The sequence below is a fragment of the Saccostrea echinata genome, unplaced genomic scaffold (genome assembly GCF_033153115.1).
Source record: "Saccostrea echinata isolate AGI-Se365-2 ecotype Australia unplaced genomic scaffold, CSIRO_AGI_Sech_v1 ptg000001l, whole genome shotgun sequence".
Lineage (NCBI taxonomy): Eukaryota > Metazoa > Mollusca > Bivalvia > Ostreida > Ostreidae > Saccostrea > Saccostrea echinata.
In genome coordinates, this window is record NW_026889750.1 from 44,588,418 (window position 1) to 44,616,175 (window position 27,758).

Here is a 27,758-nt window from a genome sequence, read left to right on the forward strand (position 1 = left end):
TTGAGTAAATTTATTAATCTGACATTCATTCTGAGCATTTGGATCAGTACATAACATATAATTAATTTTGCAATAAATGAAAAAAAAAATTAGAATTTATCCCCTCGATAAACGGCTTGATATTACTTTTGCACATCATTTTAGACCCTGGACATTTTTGTTGAACTTGTAATAATTTAATTCTGATTGTAACGCTGTATTTAATTGGATAAAAAAAATTATTTTATATTGTATAAAATGGGTTGCCTACGTCACAATGACTTGCGTCAAAAACGTATCCGGCGATCCGCCCGACGTTACATTCAAATTTTGTACAAATTGAAGTCATCTTTTAAGGACAATAATCTTTTTTCTTACACCAAAAAATGAAAATTAAATTATAAGGAATGAATTTAATAGCTACCCAATTTATACGGTATAAACTGGGTTGGAACAGTTTACGCTTTTTTATAAACCGCTTTAGTTACTAGGAATTATTGTAATTTTCTTATTTCATGATCATTTTAAACTAAACTCTTTTCCAACTGTTTATGCTCATCTTTTTCCCCAAAAAATCCTTCGCTTAGTTAGATCAATAATAGGTAGAAATGTGGCAAATTTTTTTTTCTTTTTTAGCAAAATTTAAATAATATAAAAATTAACATTTCAAAAACTAATGTATCCTTTAAGTTTCTGCCAAAATGCACTGATTCCATATATTCCGGATTTTTTAAAGGACAGTGCGGTTTCAATATGTATACTTTGACCGATTCTGTTTACTTCCGGTTAACTTTGACAGCTTTCGTCAAGTTTCGATATCGGTCCCCCTCCTTGCCGTTTCTTAGTATTCCAAAGACTGGCATGAGTTGCTGACAATGTATTTCTATTTAGACCCCAACCTCCACTCTCTTCATTCTTGAAGGGTAGGTTACGTCCTGAAATCTGAGGAAGAAACTAATAAGAGCTGACGTGTCACAGTCATTTGATCATTATCAGATAATGTGGTTCAAGTTAGTTCTATTGCTGATCTATGTAGCTGTGTTGTTTATCCTTGCGCGGTTGCTCGAAGCAGTTAACTGGGTGGAGACGGGGGTGCTGTCACATCGTCTGCTTGACCCCATGACCCTGTCTGTTCTGAAGCTGAAGACGCTTCTGGAGCAGAGAGGTGTCAGTTATGAGGGTTTAGTGGAAAAACAGGAGCTCAGAGAGCTTGTTGACGCCACAGGTACACAACAAATTTCAATTCTTATGCTTTGCTTGTAAATTAAATATATTTCTTATATGGCAAGTTATCATTGATGAAATCAACCCTGTTATGAAAAAATATTATCTTCAATTCAAATCTGTGTTAGAAAAAATTTAACACTCAGTTTGATAAATTACATTTATTAATAAAATCTATTTAGCTTTACCTGCAGGCTGCAATAGATCATTCAATACCAAGACAAATATTATTTGGTCCTAACTCCCGTGTTCTGTGTTCTATTTTTTACCATGAGTTAATTGTTGTATTTGATTTTAAGTTCATGGTTATAAAAATATTTGAAGAAGGATTAAAATAAATAAATTATTTTTAAGTGTCTTTACATTTTTTTGATAATAAAAAATCAGTTCTGATAGTTGTCTGTTTCTTTAGTTTGTATCTAGGCTGTATGTTTTATTTTCTGTTCAGGACTGGTGACGGAGGGGGAAGTAAGTGACGCTGTCTTGGAGGAATCTACTACCCCCACAAACTTCACTGGAGGATCTCATTTCCTGGAACAGGTGGAGGATGCTAAAGACAGTGTTTGGTTGGTCAGGATTATCACCAAACAGTGGGACTTCAAGCCTCTTTCTGATGCCTCCTGGTCAACTGTCATCAACAAAGTTACTAAGTTTGGGGTCAGAGTGGGAAACTTTAACTGCAAAACCGATTACAGGTATCCAAATAGGTCTACCTGTTACATTCAAATTCAAGTTTTATTTGTTTCATAGTTTGTTTCACTTGGACAAGTTATGTTGTGGTGGTGATATAAACAAATTATTAAAATCATTTTAAATTGCAATTCATGTATCAGTGTCCCCTATCTAATTAGTAATGAGTGCTGTATGAAGATGAATTGTCATTTAGTTCCTTATGTATGTATAATACATGTTCACAGGTTCTGCAATTGGAAGAGCTGGGATTCCACTCGCCTGATCCTTGGCCTGCCTCAGAAATTTCAGTCTAAATCTCAAGTCCAACTATACACCTATACAGGTAAGTACAGTGTATTACAGTTATGCACACTAACATGTGACTATTTACAGTTAACACAGGTATTGCTGTACATTTACGCAGGTCACTATTTACTGTTCAATTATGGGAATCTCTTTTTACTGAACACTTATAAAGCTTACTATGAATTATGCACTTTTTCAGGTAACTATAAACTGGCAAGCATCAGTAATTGGATCAAAGACACTGTCAACCATAAAGTCCTTGTCATTAAAGATCCCATGGAACTTAACAAGAACTGGATCTCTTACAAACCTTCAGAAGACCCTGAGATTCGTATCATCATGGTTTCAAAACAAACGCAAGTTCCCCTTTTTTATTCGGCATTGAGTGTACGTTTTCCAGGAAGAATTCGTTTCGGAGTGACCTCTAGAGAAGTATTGATTAAAAGTAATGCATGGAAGCTCCTTCCAGAGAAGAATAATTTGGCATACTTCATTATAACTAAAGAAAAACTTTTCAAATATGGGACCAGACCTTCAGAATCAATTTCTTTTAAATCCATGGAAACATATTTAAAATGTTTATATCCAAGTCTTAATGATGTTTTTATTTTAACACTATTCATCTGTAATAGTCTCACTATTTTTGAGATCAGTTTAGTTCAAGGTTCATTTATTAAAAGGATTGTAATGTTACTGTTTTGTGCCATAAAGTATAATATCATACACATCCTTCTATGGATGGGCCTTTTAACGCTCTTCCAGATTCCCTTTCTAGCTGATTTTATTCCCTATGGTCTTAAGCTGATCCGTTTATTAGGCGTTACTGACACCATGGCCTTTGTCAGAGCCGATTTTAAATTTTACTCTCGACACTTGATCATTGTTGAAGTTTGGTTAGGGTTGTATTTACTTGCACTAGGAATATGGTTTTATAAGAAAAGTACAGAGGAAGAGTCCAACCAGGATTGGAATTTTGCTAGGTTCAGAACTTTAGAACATTTGTTTTACCCTTTACATCCTCGAAGCCTGAGTCACCTAGATCGTAATGCATTTCTAGAGTGGAACCAACAGGAAATTCCATCCCTTTGGATGGCAGCTCACATGTCATCTGATTACATTAAACATCTGCCTACCTGGCCCTACACCAAAATGGACCCAGTTAATGTAACACCAGAACACAATTGTACATCATATCATTCAAACTACACCATTTTTGAACAAGACAATGCCTTTCCACAAGCAGACAGACACACCAAAGAGATAGACAATGTTACACACTTTGACGGCTTCTCTAGTATTCAGAATTTAAGATCAGAAACCCTCACTCAGAATTGTGATAGCAGTACAGCAAGCCTAAGACCCTCCTCAACTGTGGGTGATTTCCTGGAGTGTAGCCAGTGTGTGGTTTGTCTGGAGGATTATGAGGTTGGGGTTCTATTGTGTGGCTTGCCCTGTAAACACAGCTTCCATCACCGCTGTATTGTGACCTGGTTACAGAGGGATAATCACTACTGTCCTGTGTGTAGGTGGCCCTCCAACAAAGAAATGCCCATTCACATTCACTCAGAATAAACTTCTAAAACATCCTTTCAGTTCCTATCAAAACACTGCACATCCATATTCCCTCAATAAGATTCCAAAACAAGCACTTGCTTCCTGCCAACCAAAACTTTAACAGACATTGATCATTTCTAAAATAATCACCATCCCTGTTTACCAGGGTTTTCCTATTTCCTGTCTTTGTATTCTTCAGAACCATTTTTGATTTATGACTAATAGATTGAAATAGTTTTTGACAATTTTCATGGCAAGGGAGAATAAGTAATTATCAACGACATGTATTCAGAAATGAGAAATAAAAATCTAACTTTCATTCATCCATTTGTGTTTGTACATTGGTTTTGATTATAACTTAAAGATTAATTTATTTATATGTGCATCCTACCTTCTGTAAAATATTTGTCAGTAATGTGGATACATGCACATTTAACATTTGGGTTTCAATGTTTTCTTGTATATTTATTTTATGTGTTGAGGTCCACATTTAACTTCATGACTTTAAGAATTCAATATACGTTAGGTCATAGAAATTTAAGTACAACTCTTTAATCTAGATGAAGACTTTATTCTTGCTTTTTGTAAATAAAGGCAACATTCTTAACAAGGAAAAAAAGGATACATAAGGACTGTCTTTATTTTGTTTTGTTGATGACTAGCTCTGTAGTATTAGTTATTTTAATGACGATTTGTTGATGAGACTAGCTCTGTAGTCTTTGCTATTATAATGAGCAACCACTCACCTTGGGTGACTTCTTTGATTATACTTGGTACTGCTAAACAGTTTTTCTTCTGTGATTTTGTTGTTGTTTTTTCAGTTTAATTATATAAGATTCATGAATCTCCTAAAGTTAGGGCAAAATGTATAATTTGCAAAATATATGCAAATGGTATATGTACATTATCTAATTTTACATTTAAAATCCTAAAATATGTGATAAGACTATATAATCTCAGAGAAGAGGAACTTTAGATATTGGTTGAATATACATGATATATGACTTGCATCTTTTAACTGATACAGTGGTATCTGAATATGTACTAAGTCGTGCCTAAATATTTATATAGCTGACACAGCATACACTGTATGTAGGTATATTTATATAGCTGATACAGCATACACTGTATGTAGGTATATTTATATAGCTGACACGGTGTACAATGTATTTAGGTATATTTATATAGCTGACACAGCATACACTGTATTAGGTATATTTATGTAGCAGACACAGCATACACTGTATGTAGGTATATTTATATAGCTGACACAGCATACACTGTATGTAGGTATGTTTATAGTGCTGATACAATGTTACTGTTATTTTGAATATTTTAATCTCACGATTTATCTTTTGAGAGAAAAAAAAATATGCATGTGATGATCTATTTCTGCAAAGCTAATTTTAGATTCAATGAATGTCTTTTTATGAGAATGATAAATTTGTCCCTTGTGTTCATAGCAGTACTTCCTCCTAGAACAGGTGGATATATATATCTCATACAATGGTTGTAATCATTTGTTATTTTGCTGATTTTTGGCTATTTTGTTCACAGATATGTACAATCGCAAAATAAATTGTTGCAGTTATCTCTTATTGCTATCAGCTTTTTTTAATTCTTCATATTAAATGAACAATGAATATATTCAAATTTACATATAATGAAGATTCTCTCTCTCTCTCTCTCTCTCTCTCTCTCTCTCTCACACATTGCTATTATACATGTATTCTACAAATTCATAATGGTAGGAATTCATTTATGTATGTATTATGTAAATTGATACACTGTACAAATCAACATAAAATTAAAACACTGAATCACAGTAATATGAATAAACTACAGGCACTGTTAATTTGCCATAATCTCATATATCACAGTTCTTTTTATCGTTTAGAAAAAGTTTCACCTTGTTGATGCACATGCTCAGTGCCGATCAAAAGCTGGGTTGTCTTGGTAACGGCGTTGACGTCCCCATTTTGATTTCTGGCTTTTAATTTGATCCCTCAGTGTACGGGAAAGACACATAACAAACATCTAAATTACAGAGATTTAAAAAATACCAATTTGAAGACGGTATATGAATTTTTATAATGGGTATCTTTGCTTTACTGTATTTGTATTTATTTTATGTAATAAGTACACATAGAACGGCAAAAATATGCATACAGGTGTGTACGTTCGTGAACATCACAATTATAGCATCGTTACTAGATTCCTGTAGCAACTGAATTCATTACAATCAGCGACACGTACGTTTAAATGTGTTCAAATATGACAATTTTGGAAACGTTCATACATAACCTCTATTTTTAAATAGATGATAGAAAATTTGTTTTTGAGGTAGGTTGATCAAATCTGCTTGATTTACCTGCGGCAGAAGTATTCCTAGCAGAATGCCCCCCAACACCATAGCATTTGTCTGGATCCATGTCCCCAAGGCCCTGACGCAGCCAGCCTTATTAATGCGGCTTATATATGGACCGTCAGATATGATTATAGAATTACCCTAACAACGAAATATCAGAAAAAATTAAAAAACCTTTAATATGGAAAAATAGTGAGTGTGTAATTAATATGATAGAATAGTGTGATCGAACTTCATGTGTGAATAGATCTACATACACATTCATGATGTAAAGTTAGTTTTCCTTGGTCAGAAAAAAATGTCGCGAAACACATTGCGAATACAGTTGATATATAGGTATGAAGCGCAAATTAACATTCATAGCAATTGAAGATATCTTTAATTGAATGCCCTGTTCAGACGAATGCACATTACATAAATTATGCGAAGAAAATTAATGAGAATTAAACTTATGCAAATCAAATTCCGGTCACACGACAGTTAATGCGAAGTAAACTAATGCGCATTATAACTTTTGGACATTACCATAGTTTTTACCGGTAACTCATCTGAGCTGAAAGCTCATGTGAGCTTTTCTGATCACCAGTTGTCCGTCGTCCGTCCGTCTGTAAACTTTTCACATTTTCCTCTCAAGAACCACTGGGCCAATTTTAAAGGTGATTGGACACAGATTTGAAGTTACTATTTTCTCAAATTTTCTGTATAATTTCATGACTTATATGTTGCTATAGCATTTCATACTAAAATATAATAAAAATCTTATTTCATCTCGAAGTTATTAAAACTTCGAATTTTTGGACGCGTTGGATTGACACATCCTTGCGCTTTCACATATTTTAATTTTATTTTTAATACTTAAGAAAAGTGGCAATTTTGTTGTGTATTCATGAAAAATATCAAAACTATAAACCAAAAAATTCAGAGTAGAAATGTTCGAAAGCAAAACCCACTCACAGTATTGTAAGTCCGTGCTCAATGGTGTGTGCAAAGTTTATATAAGTCGTGATATTATATAGAAAATTTGAGAAAATATTAAGTTCAAATCTGTGTCTATGCACCTTTAACAAAAGTTGGTACAAAGCATCCTTTGGCGAAGGGGAGTTTAAATTGTTAAAATGAAGGACCAAGCCCCCTTACAAGGTGAGATAATCAAGAAAAGACAAAAATAGGGTCGGGTCATTAAAAAATCTTCTTCTCAAGTACCACTGGGCCAGAAAAGCTGAAACTGTGTGGAAGCATCCTGAGGTAGTGTAGATTCTAAATTGTTCAAATCATGACCCCGGAGAAAGGACAGGGCCACAATAGGGAATCCAAGTTTTACATTGAAATGTATAGGAAAAATCTTCTTCTCAAGGACCACTGGACCAGAAAAGCTGAAACTTAAGTGGAAGCATCTTTGGGTAGTGTAGATTATATTTACATCCACTGGATATTATTTCCTTTATTTCCTAAGAAAACCATTGCCGTTAATCAGTCAGTAAACAGCAGTAAGCATATCAGCTGTACAGATTTCTTGAGCAGTGGCTGTTCCATCAATGATTGACAATGAAACATACAATGGCGTACATATCAAAAAAATATTTCATCTACTAAATCCTACTTAAAATTATTATTTGTACAGATATAAATATAAACAATAAAATGCTTTCTTTGTTTGTTAGTATGAGAATTAACGTTGCAGCTATTCCAGAAATTATTTACATAACACGCTTAAGCGGGTTATGTATTTTTTCTGCAACAGCTGCAACATTAATTCCCGTACTAACAACCAAAGAAAGCATTTTATTGTTTAACTAAATTGTTCAAATCATGACCCTCGGGGTAGGGATGGGCCACAATAGGGAATCCAAATTTTACATTGAGAAATATAGAACAAAAAATCTTTAAAAATCTTCTTCTCAAGAACACTGGCCCAGAAAAGCTGAAACTTAAATGGAAGCATCTTGGGTAGTGTAGATTCTAAATTGTTCAAATCATGACCCCTGAGGGTAGGGTGGGGCCACAATAGGTATCAAAAGTGGGGAAATAATGTGAAGAACGGCGGGGCCAAAGTTACTCAGGTGAGAGTTGTGGCTCATGGGCATTTTGTTCTGTTTTTATTCAAATTTAGCATAGAGTACCTACCACCGACATGTGTCATTACGCAAACGCCAAAATTTAATTCGAATTAGCTTCGTTTAGTGTTCACATGGAGCTTATGCGAAGTAATTTGATGCGCAATATATTAATTCGAAATTTAACTAATTCGCATTAAATTGTCCGTATGAACGCGGTTCATGTTTAATTCGCAGTAACTTACGTTTAATTGGAATTGAACTCTTCGTGTGAACAGGGCAGAAGATACGTGTATAATTAATCTCATTATTACTGTCCTCACTTGAATTGATGCGTGCATGAATTGAACTGATGCGAGCAATTAAGGAAAAAGAGAGGAATAATTCAATTATTGCATGCATTAATTTGAATTGCTGTGTGCAATTATTCAAGGGAAGATAGCGATAATTCAAATACATGTATTGCGCATACTTAAAATTGTATTGTTGCTCTCTTCAATTGAATAAGTGCGCGCATTAATATCATGAATTTGAAGAGAGCAAAATTATTATTCATTGCGCACATCAATTCAGCAAATAATAATATGATATCAATTGAAGTAAGATCTTTAATTCAATTGCCACGCGCGTCGAAAATTGCTGATCAGGTAAATCATTTCTTTATATTACTTACATTTTCGATCGCTTGCATCACATCTCGACCACATAAGACATTTATTTCCTGTCCCTGTTAATATCAGTTTTATATATATATATATATATATATATATATATATACGTACTTGACGTGGTTTGCGGGTCATGACACATAAACATGGTTTATGGGACCCTGCATTTGTAATAGGCTTATTTCAAAAGGAAACACATTTTTAAGAATAGTTTTTGATGTAGATCCCAAATATAGAAAAATTATAAAGTTTTCTCATATTTGGTTTCAAAGCTATAGATAACGTTGTGGGTCATTACATTGTGGGTATGAGTCCCACAGCGATCTATAGTAGATAATTATATATAACATACTTGTGGGTAGGGACCCACAAACCATATCATAGCAATATATATATATATATTCTTTGTGGGAGATATCCCACAAACCATGTATGGATTCAAAAACAATTATATATAGAATACAATTGAATATGATTTGTATTGGAGCTCAAAAAAACACATATCATTTTATCAGACTAGTATATAGGTTTTTTCTTTGAGGTAAATTTTCATCAAAGCACCTGTGAGAACTAGAGGTGTTTCCTAAGGGGTAAAGTGCAGCATACTTGTGGGTAGGACCCACAAACCATATCATAGCAATATATATATATATATATATTCTTTGTGGTAGATATCCCACAAACCATGTATGGATGCAAAAACAGTTATATGTAGCATACAATTGAATATGATTTGTATTGGGGCTCAAAAAACACATATCATTTTATCAGACTAGTATATAGGTTTTTTTCTTTGAGGTAAATTTTCATCAAAGCACCTGTGAGAACTAAAGGTGTTTCTTAAGGGGTAAAGTGCAGCATACTTGTGGGTAGGGACCCACAAACCATATCATAGCAATATGGGGGAGATATCCCACAAACCATGTATGGATGCAAAAACAGTTATATATAGCATACAATTGAATATGATTTGTATAGGAGCTTTAAAAACACATATCATTTTATTAGACTAGTGTATTTTTTTTTCTTTGAGGTAAATTTCCATCAAATCACTGGTGAGAACTAGAGCTGTCTCCTAAGTGGAAAAGTGCATCCTGTGGGACATACTCAAAGAGAATGCAGATTTGTACAAATGCATTAAACAGAACATCCACGGATGTGCTAAGGAAGTTTGCTTTGTAAACTCCTTGTGATAAGACAAAATTGAAACTGTTCTTAATAATCACGGAAGCATGAAATGTAGGCCAGTTGAAGCATGCACAGCACCCATTGAAATGATCATAGATATGTAGATACACCTCAGGAGGAAGTTTGGTTTGTGTACCCCTTTTTATAAACTGAAAACAGACCAAAAAGTTGGCCTGATCTGTAAAACGTCTTTTAAAATATATGCATCGTATATCTTAAGATTGGTTTGTAAATCTCAAAAGATAAGCTGGTAACAGACCACTTTCCTTAACTGAAATTATTGACGCCTGGTCAAACGCAGCATAAAAAGTGGGAGAACATTTCATAGTCATATATGTGTAGTAATATATAAGCCTAAACGAAACCCTATAGAATCACAGGTTCCTTCCAACTTCAACTATTTAGACCTGACATTAAGTGCTAATCTGTCATCTGTCTCCTTTAACATTTCTAAATTGTCTGGAAATTAAGATATCGTTTTAGATTTAGAAAGTATGGTGGGTTATTACAAGAAAAATAATAACAAATTTACCTTATATGGTTAGTTAAGAGAACACACGAATAACAATTGACTGAACTTTACATGATTATAGATGCTGTCGATGGAAATTCAGGTCTTTTTACAATATATTATTTTAGATTAAGAAATTACATGCTATAACAAGTAAAACAACACCATATTTACCATGTTTCAATGAAAAATAAGAGAAAAAGTTATGGTCAATTACGAGAATACAACCATATGGATTGATTGACCCTAAGATGATGATTGTTGGATCCATGCTTTCTATGAAAATTCAAGTTCTCATTAAATATCAGAAGCTCTATTTTTCTAAATCAGTAGCATTAAGAAATTTTAGTTTGATTATTCAGGCCTGTAAATTAATATTAAAAATTAAATTTAACAAGGACACCGCAAAGAGGAGCATCCCTCGCAAAGAGCTTCTCTATAAATGCAAGGGAGCATTCGAAATCGATCCCGATGCAAATTACGTCACTTCCGTTTCGCACAGGACATAACCCACACACATACACACGATCGATTGCGTTACTATATCCCTCCAACTCCGTTGCGAGGGGATAATCAGATTTGCAAGGTGTGTACCAAAGCTATTAGAGGTATCCCTCATCTTCCTCTATCGCTCAAATGCATTATGGCTCAGATATTTTTATATACATGATTTAACTTGTCTTTTATACATTTCCAAGTTGCATGTTATCCCAAAATCACATTTAAATTTCCAAAACATAAACATTTTGGTTCTGAAAAGGAAAATGCCAATTTTACTTCAACTGAATGGAATATGTAGCTACAATTGTTATTCATCTATACCCCACCCCTCTAGATAACTGATGGTTATATATGCAGAAATATTAATTTGACTTTTCTAAACAAAATGAGGATGGATCATTTACTTTTTTCATTCTTTAAGGTGTTGGACCAAGACTTTTTTAAAATCAATAATTATTATTTTTTGCACTGGTCCCACCCTGGTGATAAATTTTGCCTGGACCCTGAGTTCGAAGGTCATGTCTGTTATTTTTCATAAATTTAATCTTTCCTACATTTTTATGAGAAGAACAATAAAGAAATTCGAAAAGATCTTTATGAGATCTAATTTCCTTAGCAATCGCCCATTTGTTTCATGAAGTTTTATTTCGGTAGGGTCCAAATGTTAACGTTAACCTTTCTTATAACATCTGAAAAAAAGGTTTGAGACTTTATTTTGGATTTTTGGCTTTTTGCACATTATTTACCCAGAGCTAAATCAAAGAGGATTACAATTATGGAAACTATACATTCTCTATTTAATAGGTTTCTCTTTTTGACACCAGCTAAGAAAATTATCTTGATTTTTTAAATAATGACAACTGTGAAAACTTATTTATGATATGTGATAAAACGAACCTAAGAATGCGCAAACTCTTGCTCTAATAGTCACAGAACATGTTTTCCTTTAATGGGGATAAAACTTTTGTATCAAAGATGAAAGATACATGTATAGTACAATAGTATAGTACCTTTTAATTTTTGTTACTTAAACTTTAAAACTTTTAGAAATGAACACTTCATATAAAAAGGCTGCGTAATTTTACCCCTATGTATATTCATTGCCTAACAAGAATATTCCTATCAAAACCAGTTTTTGTATCAAAAATGACACAGGGTCATTATTCCAGGGGTCATTTTTTTTATAATCCACACAGAGAAAAATGACCTCAAGTCCATAATTTCTACAAAAAAGTGGGTCATTTTTCTATGGAGAATATTGACCAGGGGTCAAATTTCTACACTAGAAAAAAGCCCCCCCCCCCCCCAATACAGGGGTCACTTTTTCGTTACACCGGCGACAATGTGTACCTACCTTCAGTGCGTATGTTGACTGATCGAAACCTTTTCTACCTACAGTATTGCCAGTTACATGTACGCTAAATAAATACAACTTGTTTACTTATTTTATCTGCCTGTGATACACTTTGTCTATACTTCTATCTGTCTGTCCCTGTGTGTGTCAATCTTTCAATCTATCTCTCTTCACGGCCTTAGTAAATACTCTTCAACACAATATATCGGCGACAAAATGTGCAAATGTTCACATTACGTATTGTTGCCTACGACAAAATAACATTTTGTCGTCCATTATGCGGGAGGAAAAAAGGCTCATCTCAGTTTATATATTGTCGCCGGCGACATTATATATCGCCTGCGACAATATGTACCGATGGACGACAATATGTGCAGTGTGGGTAGATCACAGGAAAGAGGGGGTCTATTGCAATCGTTAAGAAAAAAAATCAACAAGAAAAATAAGTCAGCTAAATGCCAAAGGGTTTTATCATGTTTACGGTGCATGAAAAACTCCATCGTCTCAAGCCAATCTATGGAGTCCGCATATGACTCTCTCCTACCGGTGAGAAAGGGGTCGAACATTTTGGTCTTGGTTTACGACGGTAGTAAAACAAAATCTTAATCGATAGTTTCTCTTTAAGAATCTTGATTCTCATGAAATATTGTTTGAAACTGTAATACCATGAAGGATTAATTATGCGATTTTCATTTAATGCTTGTTCGTTTTTTGTTTGTTTGTTTGTTTGTTTTTTTTTTTTTTTTGGTTTGTTGTTTATAATGTCCCTCTCGAGAATTTTTCACTCATATGGAGACGCCACCACTTGCCGATGGAGAGCTGCAAATTTTGACATATACTCGGCACTCAATGCCATTGACCAGTGATTGATCTTTTTCGTGCCAGCATATTCTGCGACACGGGACTTCGGTTTATAAATACGGTCTCATCTGAAGGACCGGTCTCCATGTCTCGTTCGTACAATTACGACTTGATATTAATGTCTAGATGATATCTCTAATGAGTGAGAATTTAACTGACCAATCACCCGTCCAATTTACTACTTTTCACAACTGTGGATTTTCTAAAGCCAACAATTACCCGGTACTGCTGTTTTACCTCTGCAGGCATGCTTATAAAGCTTTCATTAAATTAACGACCACGAGATTAAAAAGACATGTCTATGGTAATTTTAAAAAGCGATGTTGCCAGGAAAACAACTTACAATTATGAAATTAACATTGTCTAATTAAATCCAATATATTTGATAAAATTTCATTTTCACATGCCTCACTTTGATAGTAAAAACAGTTGACATGTTTGTGATCCTTTTTGGGTATAGAATGAAAGTTTAATATCTAAAGTTTACAATATGATACGCTTTATTTAAGGTGTATTTCAAGCATAAATTATGCCTAGAAATATGTATTGTATCGTGAGAAAGAATTCTTGATATTTTCACTCTTGCTTTGCACTCATGAAAATAAAAAAAAAAGAATTTTGTCCCACTCGTGAAATAAATTTCATATCAACTACAAAACATTGAATATCCTCTATTTATTAACCCCCCACCCCCCCCCCCCCCAAAAAAAAAAATCACCAATCTCTTTTTGAAATAAAAATTATATGCTTGCAAAGTGTACATAATAAATATTGTGATGAGGAAAATAATTAACGGCAGTGTCTCAATGTTGTATTAATAATATTCATGTAGTATTAGGCCTATTCGTTGATCAATCCTAAGTAATAATCGGAACTGGCTTAGTAAAATCTGTAAACTTTTTTTTTGTTTTGTAAACTCTGGTTTGATGTTTTGTCACCATGTGGTAAACATAGGATCCGCCAAACAGACGTGAATCTCATATAGGTTTACGTGAATCTCTACAGCTTGACCCCCCCCCCCCCCCTTCCCGCAAAAAAATTTAAACAGTGAATCATGACAGAATATTAGATAAAATGTCAATATCAGCAGATCAGATCTAACGTCGTATTACGTAGAAAGGATGTTATATCATTTTTGCTTCATCATTCCTCATCATCGTGGACAATCTGCATAAGCTTGGTCACAAAGTTCAATTGGGGGAGGGGGGTGGGGGGGGGGTAAACCAAGCAAAATATTTGACAAGCAAAAAGAAATTTGATATTTCAACTACGAGTATTTGCCATTATTTTCGGGAGATATTTACTCAGGTAAAAAAAAATCTTGAGGAAGGGGCACAAAGATACTCTTGACCGCCCCCTTTTCAAAAGTGATGGTTGGGACATTAGTCCCCTATTAAAACGCCAATGATCTAACTGCTGATGTCTCACCATACCCCTTCTTCAAAACAATTCTGAATTTAAAAAATAACATATGTATCACACTGTAATCGTATATATTATTATATGTTGCATGAACACCTGCGATATGTTGCACTTGTATTGTCTCTCATATCTAATTTTAGCGGTATAGAAATTGATATATGAAAGTGTATAAGTCGTCCAAAACATGTCGAAATAGTGTCATTCATCAGAAACAGCTGTCATGAATAAATTGACAAAGTATGAAGCAAGTATATTCGGTAATATTATTTTAAGAAAAATATCGCATCCTAATGCAACAATTTGAGTAGACGTTCACGAATTAATGTGTAAATGTGTTCGCCTTAGAGTTGCTATGATTATTGACAACGAGATAGTTCAAGATATAATCATAAGTAAACCCCAGAGCAAATTAAATTTTCAACCATTTATCAATTGTTCAAGTTAAATTTGATTGATAATTACTAGCTAATAATTCAATGGCATTAAAAACTACAGCCATTTTTACTCCTATATTGCTATTAAATCTCGAAATAACGAGAAAACTATCTCGTTATAACGAGATAACTTACTCGTTTTAACGAGATAATTATCTCATTATAACGAGATACCAACTCGTTATAACGAGATAACTAACTCGTTATAACGAGATAACTATCTCGTTATAACGAGTAATTTTTCTTTCTTTTCAAAAATGAGTCTATCCGGCTTTCGTAAAAACGTTCTGAAGTAGGTTCAATTAAACCCTTTTAAAATATATACAAAAATATCAGTAATTAATTAATTGTTCTTTTTTTATTCGGAAGGGGGCGGAGGTAGGAGGATGCAGTCATGTGCTACTTTTAATATGCCCCCTGACCTTTTACATTGTAAAACCTCGGATATCAATCGTGAATCCAAGCATTTTTTCCAATGGGGGAGGGGACACGCTCATCAAAAAAATCTGATTCAAAACTCGGGGTGACTCCATGAGCACCCCTCCCCCTCCTGATCATCTGCACATGCTTATGATGGAATCTGGAAATAGGAATTTTAATGAAACACTTGTTTTCAAAAAAAAAAAAAAAAAAAAAAAAAGGAAAAAAGATAAATGCTTAGAATTGAACTACAGACATCTTTACTTAAGGCCAGACGACACGTTACTCAATTATATGTTTTGTATTGTATACCTTGGTATTATATCAAAAATTATTCATAATTGTCATTGTCTTGTGATTTCTTAATTGTTTTCAATATTTTTAAAAATAAGTACACCAGTAATTGTAACATTGGCAATTCAAAAGATTACCTATATGGATTATATAGGAAATATCACCCTCTGGTATCTTGCCCAAATGCCTGATAGGGTACCTCAATTTTTGGTGAGGAAACTTGTTTAAGTAGCAATACTTCAATGGCAAATTCTTGGGAAAAATTATATATTTTTGAGAAACGCGTCGTCTGACCTTAAGGTCAAGATCTATTAAATGAAAGGTGCCTTCAGATTTCTGAAATCTGAGAAACAAGTTCTTTCAATGATCCTTTACAAATACAATGTATAGCTTGGCGAAATTAGGTGTATCGGGGCATAATTTGTAGGTAAACTCAACGAAAAATGATACTTTAAACTGTTATTTTCAATGAAAAATGAAGGAAGTCAGGTATAAATATGGGAGTTTTTTCCTTCTCAGAAAAAGAAAATGTATCAATATTGCCTACAGTCTCTCAGAAAACAGTTTTTCACATCTTCTGGACCTCTTCTTTAAAATGATATTAATATGAATATAGGTATCGGGGTTAATTTTGACATGATTTCAAATTGAATTCCATGAAAATGTTTCATTTTCTACGTAATTCTATAATAGCCGTAAAGTACGAGAAAAATTAAGTTTAAATCAATTATGACGTCATAATGGATCTAGCACCAAATAGACAGTCTAAACTCATTTACTAGATCTTGACCTTAAGATATTCCTATGACGTTTTTGGTTTACACACTAAGACGTATCTTAAGATATTCCTACGATACATGTATGTCCTAAAAAATATCCTTAGACACGTCTTAACACAAATCTAAGGATTAATTTTTTACTTGACATGAGCAGTATGTGCACTGATGCGATGCGAAATTTCGTTCACAAGTGCGTGACTAAAAGAACAACAAACAAGTTGACAAAGAAAACGCAAGGCATGCCCATTGCTAAATTTGAATTATCTTTTCTCCTCTTCAGAAAGAAAGGTTGAACATGTTGATAGTTCCGAAATTTGAGAATCGCCAAGTCAGTTTATAATGGTCGCCAATTTCGCGATTTATAGAAAATTTTAGGCTTCAATCAAATATTTTAAGCCCCACGGCGACTAAATTAGTCGCCAATTAGAGCCCTGAGGACTAAGGTTTATTTTTCTTGCTATTAAATGAATGAGTCAACCATTGTTTCGTACATGTTCTCAATAGTTAGATAGATGAATATGAGAGAGAGAGAGAGAAATTTTCACGGTATAGAAAAATCATAATTGCTCCATTTTCCTAAAGACAAATGCGATACTCTGTCACATTTCGACCCCTACATCTACCGTATTCTGAATTCTATTGTCTCTATATTTTTTTGAAGATTTTTTCTTTTGAAAGGGGAAAAAATCATGAAATTCAATTGATTTCTTTGACTACTTTAATTAACTAAGTAGAAAATTAACTAAAGTAGTCAAAGAAATCAATTGAATTTCATGATTTTTCCCCTTTCAAAAAAAAATCTCTGAAAAAATATAGAGACAATAGAATTCAGAATATTATGGTAAAAAAAAAATACAATTTGAAAAAAGTTGATGACCCCCATACAATTCCCCAAACTGACGTTCTGCACGTCTAGTTGACTCGTGTCAGGTGCAGGACTAACCCTCAAATCACAAGCAACTATGGTGTCCATAAGATTCTTAAATTTCTGTAACACAAAAATGGCCCACACACAGTTTATCACATCCCACCCCGACCCTTATCAAATGAAAATGATCTGATTGACACAGCATTAGGTTTTAAGTAAACTCTGTGTCTAGTTAGATTCTTCTCTCTGATACAGCTATGGCTCACACCAGAATTCCAACATTTTTCTCCTTGTGACCTTGTCTAAATAATACCTGATAAAAGTCATAACACAAAATATTTTCTCTGGAGACTGTGTTCAAGTAATACCAGGTCAAGGTCATGACAAACCCATGGTCATGTCCATCTCTGTGTAAGATATAAGCAGAAGCCATATAAATGTTTTTTTCAAAGTTATGGCCATGACATGGCAATCCCTCCTCATAACATTAACAGACAGACAAGGCAATTCCTATATACCAGGGCCAAGCTTAAAAAATTCTTGGTTTGCAGTTGTCAACCTAAATTTTTAGAATGGGCGGTATTTTTTTTATTTTTGTAAGAAAATGTAGTTTTCAAATATGTTTTAACTAACAAAAATAGGCTTACTTAACATAAGCTCCTCTTGTTATAAGTCACTGATTGATAATACCAAAAATCGAAAATGAAACATGCAGTTTCACTATCCTGAAAGCTTGGAGCTTAAAAAAAATAATACAAAATAGCTGGAAAAGTTTGGGTCAGGTGCATTTTCAGTGGGTCACTAGGCAGCTGAAAAAAATTATTTTAGGCCCAGGCTCTTCATTTGCAGGGGTAAGATAACACTGATAAGGTAACACTTTTATCAGTTAAAGATTATGTATTTATTTCTCAGTGAGGAAAACACACATAATAGTATTCACAATCAAGTATTTTACAACAGTGACCCACAAACACGAACAGACAAATATCTATATCATATATTTAAACTGATACTGATCCAAAAACCATAATCAGGCACATTCTAATACAAAAAATCTTAAAACAGTGAATCACATTCTATGAAAGTAATGATTACTCAGTGATCAAGAAACCATAAACACATGCATAATTGAACTGCCATAACCAAACTTCTACAATGTTTTGAACAAACATTCTATGACAGTGACTCACAATCCATGAACAGACACATACATGTATATATGACAGTGTTCAACAAAGCATGAACATTTTTATATATATGTATGCATATACACAGATGTCTTTACTCAAAGGCACAAAAAGTCATGAAAAAAATAAAGGAAAAATGTTAGAACAAACAATCTATGACAGTGACCCACAAACCATGAACAGACACAAACACTTATATATGACAGTGATCAACAAACCATGAACATTTTCATATATATGTATTCATGTACACAACTGTCTTAACTCAAAGACACAAAAAAGTCATGAACAAACTACAGGCAAAATATTAGAACAAACAACCTACGACAATGACCTACAATCCATGATAGAACAAACAATCTATGACAGTGACCCACAATCCATGAACAGACTCATACATGTATATATATGACAGTGATGCACAAACTATGAACATTTTCATATATGTATGCATATACACAAATGTCTTTACTCGAGGACACAAAAAGTCATGAACAAACTACAGGTAAAATATTACAACAAACAATCTATGACAGTGACCCATAACCCATGAACAGACACATACACGTATATATGACAGTGATCAACAAACCATGAACATTTTTATATATATGTATGAATATACACAAATGTCTTTACTCAAAGGCACAAAAAGTCATGAACAAAATAAAGGAAAAATGTTAGAACAAACAATCTATGACAGTGACCCACAAACCATGAACAGACACAAACACTTATATATGACAGTGATCAACAAACCATGAACATTTTTATATATATGTATTCATGTACATAACTGTCTTAACTCAAAGACACAAAAAAGTCATGAACAAACTACAGGCAAAATATTAGAACAACCTACAATCCATGATAGAACAAACAATCTATGACAGTGACCCACAATCCATGAACAGACACATACATGTATATATATGACAGTGATCCACAAACCATGAACATTTTCATATATGTATGCATATACACAAATGTATGCATATATGTATGCATGTACACAACTGTCTTAACTCAATGACACAAAAAAGTCATGAACAAACTACAGGTAAAATATTACAACAAACAATCTATGACAGTGACCCATAACCCATGAACAGACACATACACGTATATATGACAGTGATCAACAAACCATGAACATTTTTATATATATGTATGCATATACACAAATGTCTTAACTCAAGGACACAAAAAGTCATGAACAAACTACAGGAAAAATGTTAGAACAAACAATCTATGACAGTGACCCACAACCCATGAACAGATACAAACACTTATATATGACAGTGATCAACAAACCATGAACATTTTCATTTATATGTAAGCATGTACACAACTGTCTTAACCCAAAGACACAAAAAGGTAATGAACAAACTACAGGCAAAATATTAGAACAAACAACTTATGACAATGACCTACAATCCATGATAGAACAAACAATCTATGACAGTGACCCACAATCCATGAACAGACACATACATGTATATATATGACAGTGATCCACAAACTATGAACATTTTTATATATATGTATGCCTATACACAAATGTCTTAACTCAAAGACACAAAAAGTCATGAACAAACTACTGGAAAAAATATATGACAGTGACCCACAACCCATGAACAGACACAAACACTTATTTACATGACAGTGATCAACAAACCATGAACATTTTCATATATATGTATGCATATACACAAATGTCTATACACAAAGACATAAAAAAGTCATGAACAAACTACAGGAAAAATGTAAGAACAAACAATCTATGACAGTGACCCACAATCCACCATGAACAGACACATGCATGTAAATATGACAGTAATCCACAAACCATGAAAAATCATATACATGTATGCATATACACAAATGATACAAAAATACATAAACAAACTACAGAAAAAAAATTGTAAAATGTTAGAACAATAAATAACCGTGACCCACAATCCATGAAGTTGAACCGATATGATAATGACCAACAAACTATACACAAACTATGGGACAACCAATATACCAATATATAGAAATATTTACCTCCTGGAGAATATTGATATATAATTCAAGCTTTGATACTATAATTAACAAGCATTTTGACAATCTAAAAATAAATTATTAAATTTTAGAACTAAGATTTGATTTTATTAACTTTGTTAGTGTAAAAATCCTTCAAAAAATCGCACAAAATACGAAATCTGATGTACATGTGTACAGGTTCTAGACAGACATTACTTGAAAAATTGATGTCACTTTATAATTCTTTTTTTTCCTATAGAATAGATATATATTTTAACACCTCTGACTTGTGAACATGACTGTTTAGTCTTTATTTATCATTTATTGCATAAATGAGTTTTAATAAAACATAATTTCACCACGCGAATTTAATTTCTTGTTCGTCGCACATCTGGTGAAAAAAGTAAGAGCGGGCAAGAGATTAAATAATAATATTATTACTTTTTTGTACGCAAAATTTTTAGGCATAACATGAAAAAAATTGAGTGACAATTATATTTTTTCTACTTTTTTCTGATTTGTAGAGTAAACAGATTTAAATTATCAAAAATAGAGCGGAAATAAAACAGAAACTAGCACACAATTTCCCTGGTGCAGGAGATTTAAATTATTTGTATAGCTTTGTTCAAATAAGAGCATGCGGGTCCGACAAGCAAAACATTAAATTGGAATGGCCTTTGTATTTGATTTTATTTATGAAAATTGATAATGGCACATGTCACATATTCACATCAAAACTTATCACATTATCACTTTTGGAATTGCAACGCAGTGTATCAACAGACTTTTCATATTTGAAACTAATTATTTTTTTTTTCTGCATAATAAAGCATAATTCAAAATGTACCGGTAGTATTTTCAGATTAAGATGGACTTAACTGTAGAAAAAGACAGTTTTATATTCAGTCCACATATCAGCTTCAGAGCAAATAATTAACCACACACACATGAACACCATTAGGGTCTTGGCTTATCTGCGGAAAAAGTTTATATTCTGCAAAATGGTCTTCACTGGTTTGTGGAACATGTGCAAGTTTTCCATCAGGGTCTGCCTCAATAATCCACTCTAAGGAACATGCAAAGAAGAACTGACAATGTAATATAAGTTATGCTACAAGTCTTGTATTGAAATTTCCTCCTATATTTCAGAAGAGTTACACATACATGTACTAAATTGCCTAAGCTGTTGAACATGTGAATTTACAAGGTCCTGACTAGTCTGTACAATCTGTGGAACATGTAGAAATGCTGCAACAGGGTTTGCCTCCAAAATGCTTCCTATAATATATGTGCAAAACAAAATTAATTGTGATTATATTTATGCCTGCAACTACATTCAGATACCTTTAATGTAAGCTATTTCGATGCATTTTGAATAGAAATTTAACATGCTATTAAATATATGTTTTTAACATAAAATAAATTAATAAAAAGTATCAAATAAACTAATTGTTTTTTTATATAACACTAAACAGCAAGGGCAATGGTCATCCAGGTGTAAATTGTACAATCAACTGAGAAGTCCTATTAGGTAGACCCTAATTGTAAGGACCATTATGACAATTTATCAAAGGATCTTGGATCAGGCTAAACAAGAAATATACTAAACTTCAAAGTTCGCAGAAATGTTCTTTCTATAAATATCTACTTGATGGGTTTTACCTACCGTATTATTTAAGAAATTCAATTCTGACTAAGTTTCAAAAATGTATATCAAAGTTAAGATTATCTTCACACCTTTTAGCTATTGAAACTGGATATAATAAAGCAAACAGAGCCCACTGGAAATGTTTTTTTGTGTCATACTTGTGTCAAGGATGAATATCACTTTCTACTAGTATGTCCTGTTTATCGAGATTATCAAAGCAAATTATTTCTTTTTAAAAAAAAACATCCATACATATAAATTACTGCAATTGTTCAATACTTAGAACTTTAAGGATATGTGTAACCTAGGTTATTTCCCAATCATGACAAGGAGCACACGGCGGGTGTGACCGGTCGGCAGGGGATGCTCACTCCTCCATGGCACCTGATCCCACCTCTGATGTTTGGAGGTCCGTGTTTGCTCTGTTCCTATTTTGTATTGTATAATGGACTTTTGAGCTTGAATACTGTTCGTTATCTCCATATATTTCATATCAAGGTGATCTTGTAATCCAATAATAATAATCACTCTAACCTTGTCTTAGAGGTATTATTTTCAATAATTTACTTTATTTAGGCCAAAAAAAAATTATAGTCTTGTTTTTTTTAAATTTTGGAAGAAAAAAATCGAGAATTTCCGGAATTTCATCGTTCTGTCACCATAATCGTTTTCCGTGTTAACACAAAACAAGCATTTCATGAAATTCTTGTTTTAAATGTGGACTTTCATAGAATACCACTTGAGTTTAGTCAAAAGACATGAAATTTGATTTTAAAAGACAATATTGACCTGTGACATGTTTAATTTGATCTTTTATTAGTTCATATCCAAAAAATGTTGTCGAAAAAAATAAATAAAATGAAAATATAAAATAAAATAATTTTCCTACCTACCTACCCTATTTTTTTTTTTCAGGCTGGTAGCAGGAAACAAGACTATTTTTTTTTGGTCTTATCTAAAATATGGATCACAAAAAGATGTTGTTTTTTCCCCATCAATTTAATTAATTCATCATTTTCACCAATTGCTATTTTCCTATTCTTGGAAAAAAAGTTCACAAATTAATATATTTCAATGTAGGTGATGTAAACTTCAGAAACTTGCATCTGCTGAACATCAATTTTAGTGCCCTTGTAATCGTAGATTCGGGGGTATATAGTTTTTGCCCTGTGTGTCCATCTGTCTGTTTGTCCGCAAAAAAAATCATTAATCATCAAGTTGTAATGTTATGACAGCATGCTTTAATAGTGACTACTTATACAGTTTGATGGAACCACGGACCTATACTATACGTCCCTGACAGAATGGCATCCAAACGTCATAAACTTTTTAGAACCTGACCTTGTTATTGAAACATTTGGTCAATTGCTTGCATATTACAACTAATTAAGTGTTTTGGCAGCATTAATAATGACTGTTTAATGGGTTAGGTACGTACTATGTAATAATAAGTAAACATGACAAACAGCTGGCAAAGTCCTGTCTCAATAAGTGTCAAACTTGGTATTTTCTTTTGAATAAATTTTAATTCTAGTATCAGTCTTCTTGTGTTCCTCTGTGTAATGTACAACCATAAGGGTGGTTGTATTAATAAAAATATTTCCTTAAACCTAGCAAATTGTTTATAGTCACAGTAATACCTTACATCTTTGATTTAGTAAAGACATAAAACATACAGGGTGTTAGTTCCTTGTTTTACTAGTGTTATTCACAAAATATTTTCATTATGGCAAGTGAAATATTCTGAAATTATGGCCAAAATTTTTTTTAGGTCCTCATTTAGTGACCTGAAAGTAAGTGTGACTTGGAACACTGTTGGGTAAAACATTTTTCATCTCTTGACCTCTCAAAAAAAATTGAAAAAAAAAAAGCACTACAAAGAGGATGCAACGTATCAAATTTGAAAATCCATTATTCTAAATATTTACCTGATGAGTGATGAACTCCAAGGAAGATTGTCCATTGGGCATGGGATCACCATAGTCATATCTGATCTCCTTCCCTCTATCAATATCCCTTCTTGCAAAGAAAAAGCCTGGAGTAGTTGTTAAACACTTTTAACTTCTCATAACATGCATAAGATGGGGTTGTCTATAGCTGCATCATTAACGTACTTTCCAAGCCTTTGGAAGCTGTCAGGTGCATCAATGCTTGTAAAATGATAATGAAAACCATAAATAAAAAGTTTAAAGTTACATATAAACAAAATAACATATATGATGAAATATTAGGACTGCAGGAACAATACAGGTTTTATGCAACAATCACAATATAGTAGTCACAATATACGAATCACAATGTATTTTTCCAAAAATAATTTTTGTTTCATAAATTTGAAAGAGTAATAAAAATCCCTGCCACTGCATGATATTGTTCAATTATCGTACACATTTTAGAGTGCAAGAAAATTATGTTATTCTTTACTCTAAAAAATTGTCATCCTAGTGAGACATGACACTCTGCAATTTGTTGTAAAGATATAAAAATCCAAATAAAAAATATTACGCAGCAAGGTTAAGGATACCCACAGGAAATAATACGCCTAAAAATATTCCGAGAAAATAAATATAGTGTTGATTTTTTTTTACAGCATGAGTTTTGATTAATGGGAATTCTACTATTTGCATATGTAGGAGGGTTGTCCCAGAAATACGTGAACATTTTCAATATCTTTTGTTTCACTAATACTGTAAAGTTAAAAAATTGGCATAGATCATGATCAACATTTTTGTGAATTTTTTCTGGAAATGTGCTTCTGATAAAATTAGTTTATTTAAGCATAAATTCGGCACAGTATTTAATTTTATTTTATTTACCAAGTAATGCATCTCAAATACGGCATGTGTTGCTAAAAGATTGTGGAATTAATTCTTTCAATAGACAATTTCTCAATTCCGATAATAAACGTAACAGTTCGCATTGTTTAACAATGGCCTTGGCTTAGGCTTATGACGTAAAGCTCAGAGCTTTGTCTTCATTTCTTTGGTCTACAAAATGTCTCTTCCAGCACTAATATCTCTTTCATCGTATGGGCAAGAGTCCTATCCCGTTTTAAAGACAGTGCTGCTTAATAATTTGTGCTCCAAATTATCACTAAACGTCACCATTTTTAACAATATCTAATTAAAAGTGTTTTGGCATATAACGTCATATATTTGTCATTAATGATATCAAATTAATGAATTTTCATACACAAGCATATCAGCTAGATCAAAGAGTATTTATGGAGTTAAAGTTTGTGACATTATATTTCCGTAAAGAAAAATTCATTGACAATGCTACTTTTAAAAGTCAGTAAACTGCAGTGTGCAGACCACCGATATTTAACACCCTTTAAATGCCGTTTTTACATATTAATGACATCACAAGCCTAAAATATTTTGTCATAATACTGAAAATATCATTTTCCAACAACTTGCAAAAAATTATTAGTTCTGGTTGAATAGTTTCTCAAATATACAAAAAGTTTGTGTTTTCTGGGACAACCCTCATATATATGAGGTCTTTGCCTAGTTCGGCCAAAGCAACTTTACTTACATCAGCTGTTTGTCAAGTGACATGTTTAAAATTACAAAAAATATGTATGGCTACAAAGATCATAAAGTACAACGATATACGGATATCTTTTCACTATGAAATTAATTTTGTTTTCTTTAAGACAAATTCCTTAACCTGAAAAGTGCTGGGAGCAACTTCCCCATGCCTGAGAATTATGTAAAATTTTTGATAAACTTCCTACATTGACATAATATGCATTGAAATAATGGTAAAATACGGAAAAAAGCAACAGCGCACAACCAGCTCCTGGCACTTTTCAAAATAGTAGGGATGTTACTACCTTTGTATAAAAATTCATAAATTATAGTGAAGATATCGTTGAACTTTTGAGATTTTCGAGGGGCTGTGCCTGTTACTCTAGATTGTTAATGTATAAATGTGCCTTGTTGTGGCTTTATATAAGGTCTACACATTTTCAATTTAAGGCCTAAAAAAAGAATAACTTTGTTTCCTGTAACCTGACCGACCCATTTAAATTACCCCCAGGCGGATTTTTTTTTCTGCCAAATCTGCATTTGCTCTTTGGTTCGATCGATCAGCTGATTCCATTTATTCAAAAAATATTAATTGTAGCTTTATTTGAGATATAAAATATGTCATCCTAGTCAACATTTACCATAAATATAAAGAGTAATCATTATTGTAACAACAATTTCCACCCACAACTTTTTGAATTGAAATTTGTTTTCTGCCACTAGGCAGCCATGTTGGGTGTCCGCTTTATATATAACACCTGGTTAATTCAGTCTGGGGATGTTTGACCCTCTCATCCATAAGCAAAAAAAAAAAAAAAAATCCCAACCTACCGACCCTTGATTTTTTGGAAATGTTACAGGAAGCAAACAATTTTTTTTAGGCCTAATTAGACTATAAAATATTGATTAATACATTCAAAAATATGACTTAGTTTTGGTCTGATCACACTTAATTTAATTTGACATTTACAAGCTACAATAATAGCTTGATCTACGCCTCAAGTACAGAGAAACTGTCTGTCAAACTAGGGTGTGACGTCATCTTAGTCAGTGCAGGAAGGTCAAGGTGGCTTAAATTCTACATTCAAATAGTGTTATTATGACATGATAAGTTACACATCAATTTATGTTTACAATATTTATCATGTTTATGAGAAAAGACTGTATTTGAGTGTGTATGAAAAAGAAAACATTAGTATTTAGGATTTATTTGTTCAGTTTCATTGTGACGTCATAATCGATTTCCAGAAGCTCTGCATATAGGCTGATGTAAGTATGGGAGTCCTAAACCTAGCTGCGTATACAATATATATGTATTTATATAATTAGTTTTGATTACTTGTTAAATATACAATATCAAATTAGTTTTAATTATATTATATACTAAAAGATTAGTTTTAATTACTTTACAACAAATTTATCTTGAAAGTTAGACTAGACAAGAAAGTCGACTTTTGCACTCGGCGAGCAGAGTTTTGACACTGTTAACAGATAAAAGAAAATAAATAAGACAAACATGTCATAGATAGTTGTGTAGATAAATTATCATAGAGGACAATGGTAATAAACAGTTTGCCAGTGCATTTCCTCTGAAAGTGTAAATAAGTTCAATTTTGGGGAAGGGGGGGGGGGGGGGGGTAATCAATGTAATATGGAGTTGGATACCTTGTGTTATCATCATACTATGGGTTGAAAAATTTATTACGAAAACAAGTGCCTGTAATACCAGCTGTTAAAAATCAGTATGGGCCACTACCATTTTAGAACTAGTAGCCTCATCAGCTACCAGTTTTAAAGGCTGATATTTTTAACCGAACAGTTTTCTCTAGTGAGGGGAGTGACTAAGTTTTTCCCAGAGGCTGATCGTGTATGGTGTTAATACCTATACACACACAGTATACACAG

The 27,758-nt window shown here is 32.9% G+C and overlaps 2 protein-coding genes and 1 long non-coding RNA gene across 3 annotated transcripts in view; 1 reads left to right on the top strand and 2 right to left on the bottom strand.

Annotated features, from left to right (window-relative positions):
* Positions 1-776: 776 nt before the first annotated feature.
* LOC133192413 (E3 ubiquitin-protein ligase RNF103-like) lies at positions 777-5,333 on the top strand. The gene is made up of 4 exons (XM_061328427.1): positions 777-1,204; positions 1,652-1,898; positions 2,121-2,218; positions 2,381-5,333. The coding sequence occupies exons 1-4, from the start codon at positions 979-981 to the stop codon at positions 3,751-3,753; spliced, it is 1,944 nt and encodes a 647-aa protein (XP_061184411.1). The 5' UTR covers positions 777-978; the 3' UTR covers positions 3,754-5,333.
* A 54-nt stretch (positions 5,334-5,387) lies between these two features.
* Positions 5,388-27,758, bottom strand: part of LOC133192423 (tetraspanin-33-like) — a 34,118-nt gene continuing 11,747 nt past the window's right edge. Inside the window, exons 5-7 of the mRNA XM_061328436.1 lie at positions 8,831-8,884; positions 6,107-6,244; positions 5,388-5,772 (exon numbers count right to left, since the gene is read on the bottom strand). Of these exons, the coding sequence (XP_061184420.1) occupies positions 5,662-5,772; positions 6,107-6,244; positions 8,831-8,884 (303 nt within the window). The 3' untranslated portion in view covers positions 5,388-5,661. The remainder of the gene's footprint in view (positions 5,773-6,106; positions 6,245-8,830; positions 8,885-27,758) is intronic.
* Positions 21,344-24,446, bottom strand: LOC133179928 (uncharacterized). Its single transcript, XR_009720202.1, has 2 exons — positions 24,249-24,446; positions 21,344-21,950 (listed from the first exon to the last, which is right to left on the bottom strand). It is a non-coding gene; the product is annotated as an uncharacterized LOC133179928 (long non-coding RNA).

Bases quoted from the DNA above. Each gene is read 5' to 3' on its own strand.
- LOC133192413 (XM_061328427.1), top strand. From the start codon at position 979: ATGTGGTTCAAGTTAGTTCTATTGCTGATCTATGTAGCTGTGTTGTTT. The intron at 1,205-1,651 runs GTACACAACAAA...TTTTCTGTTCAG, and splicing joins AGAGCTTGTTGACGCCACAG to GACTGGTGACGGAGGGGGAA. The intron at 1,899-2,120 runs GTATCCAAATAG...ACATGTTCACAG, and splicing joins AACTGCAAAACCGATTACAG to GTTCTGCAATTGGAAGAGCT.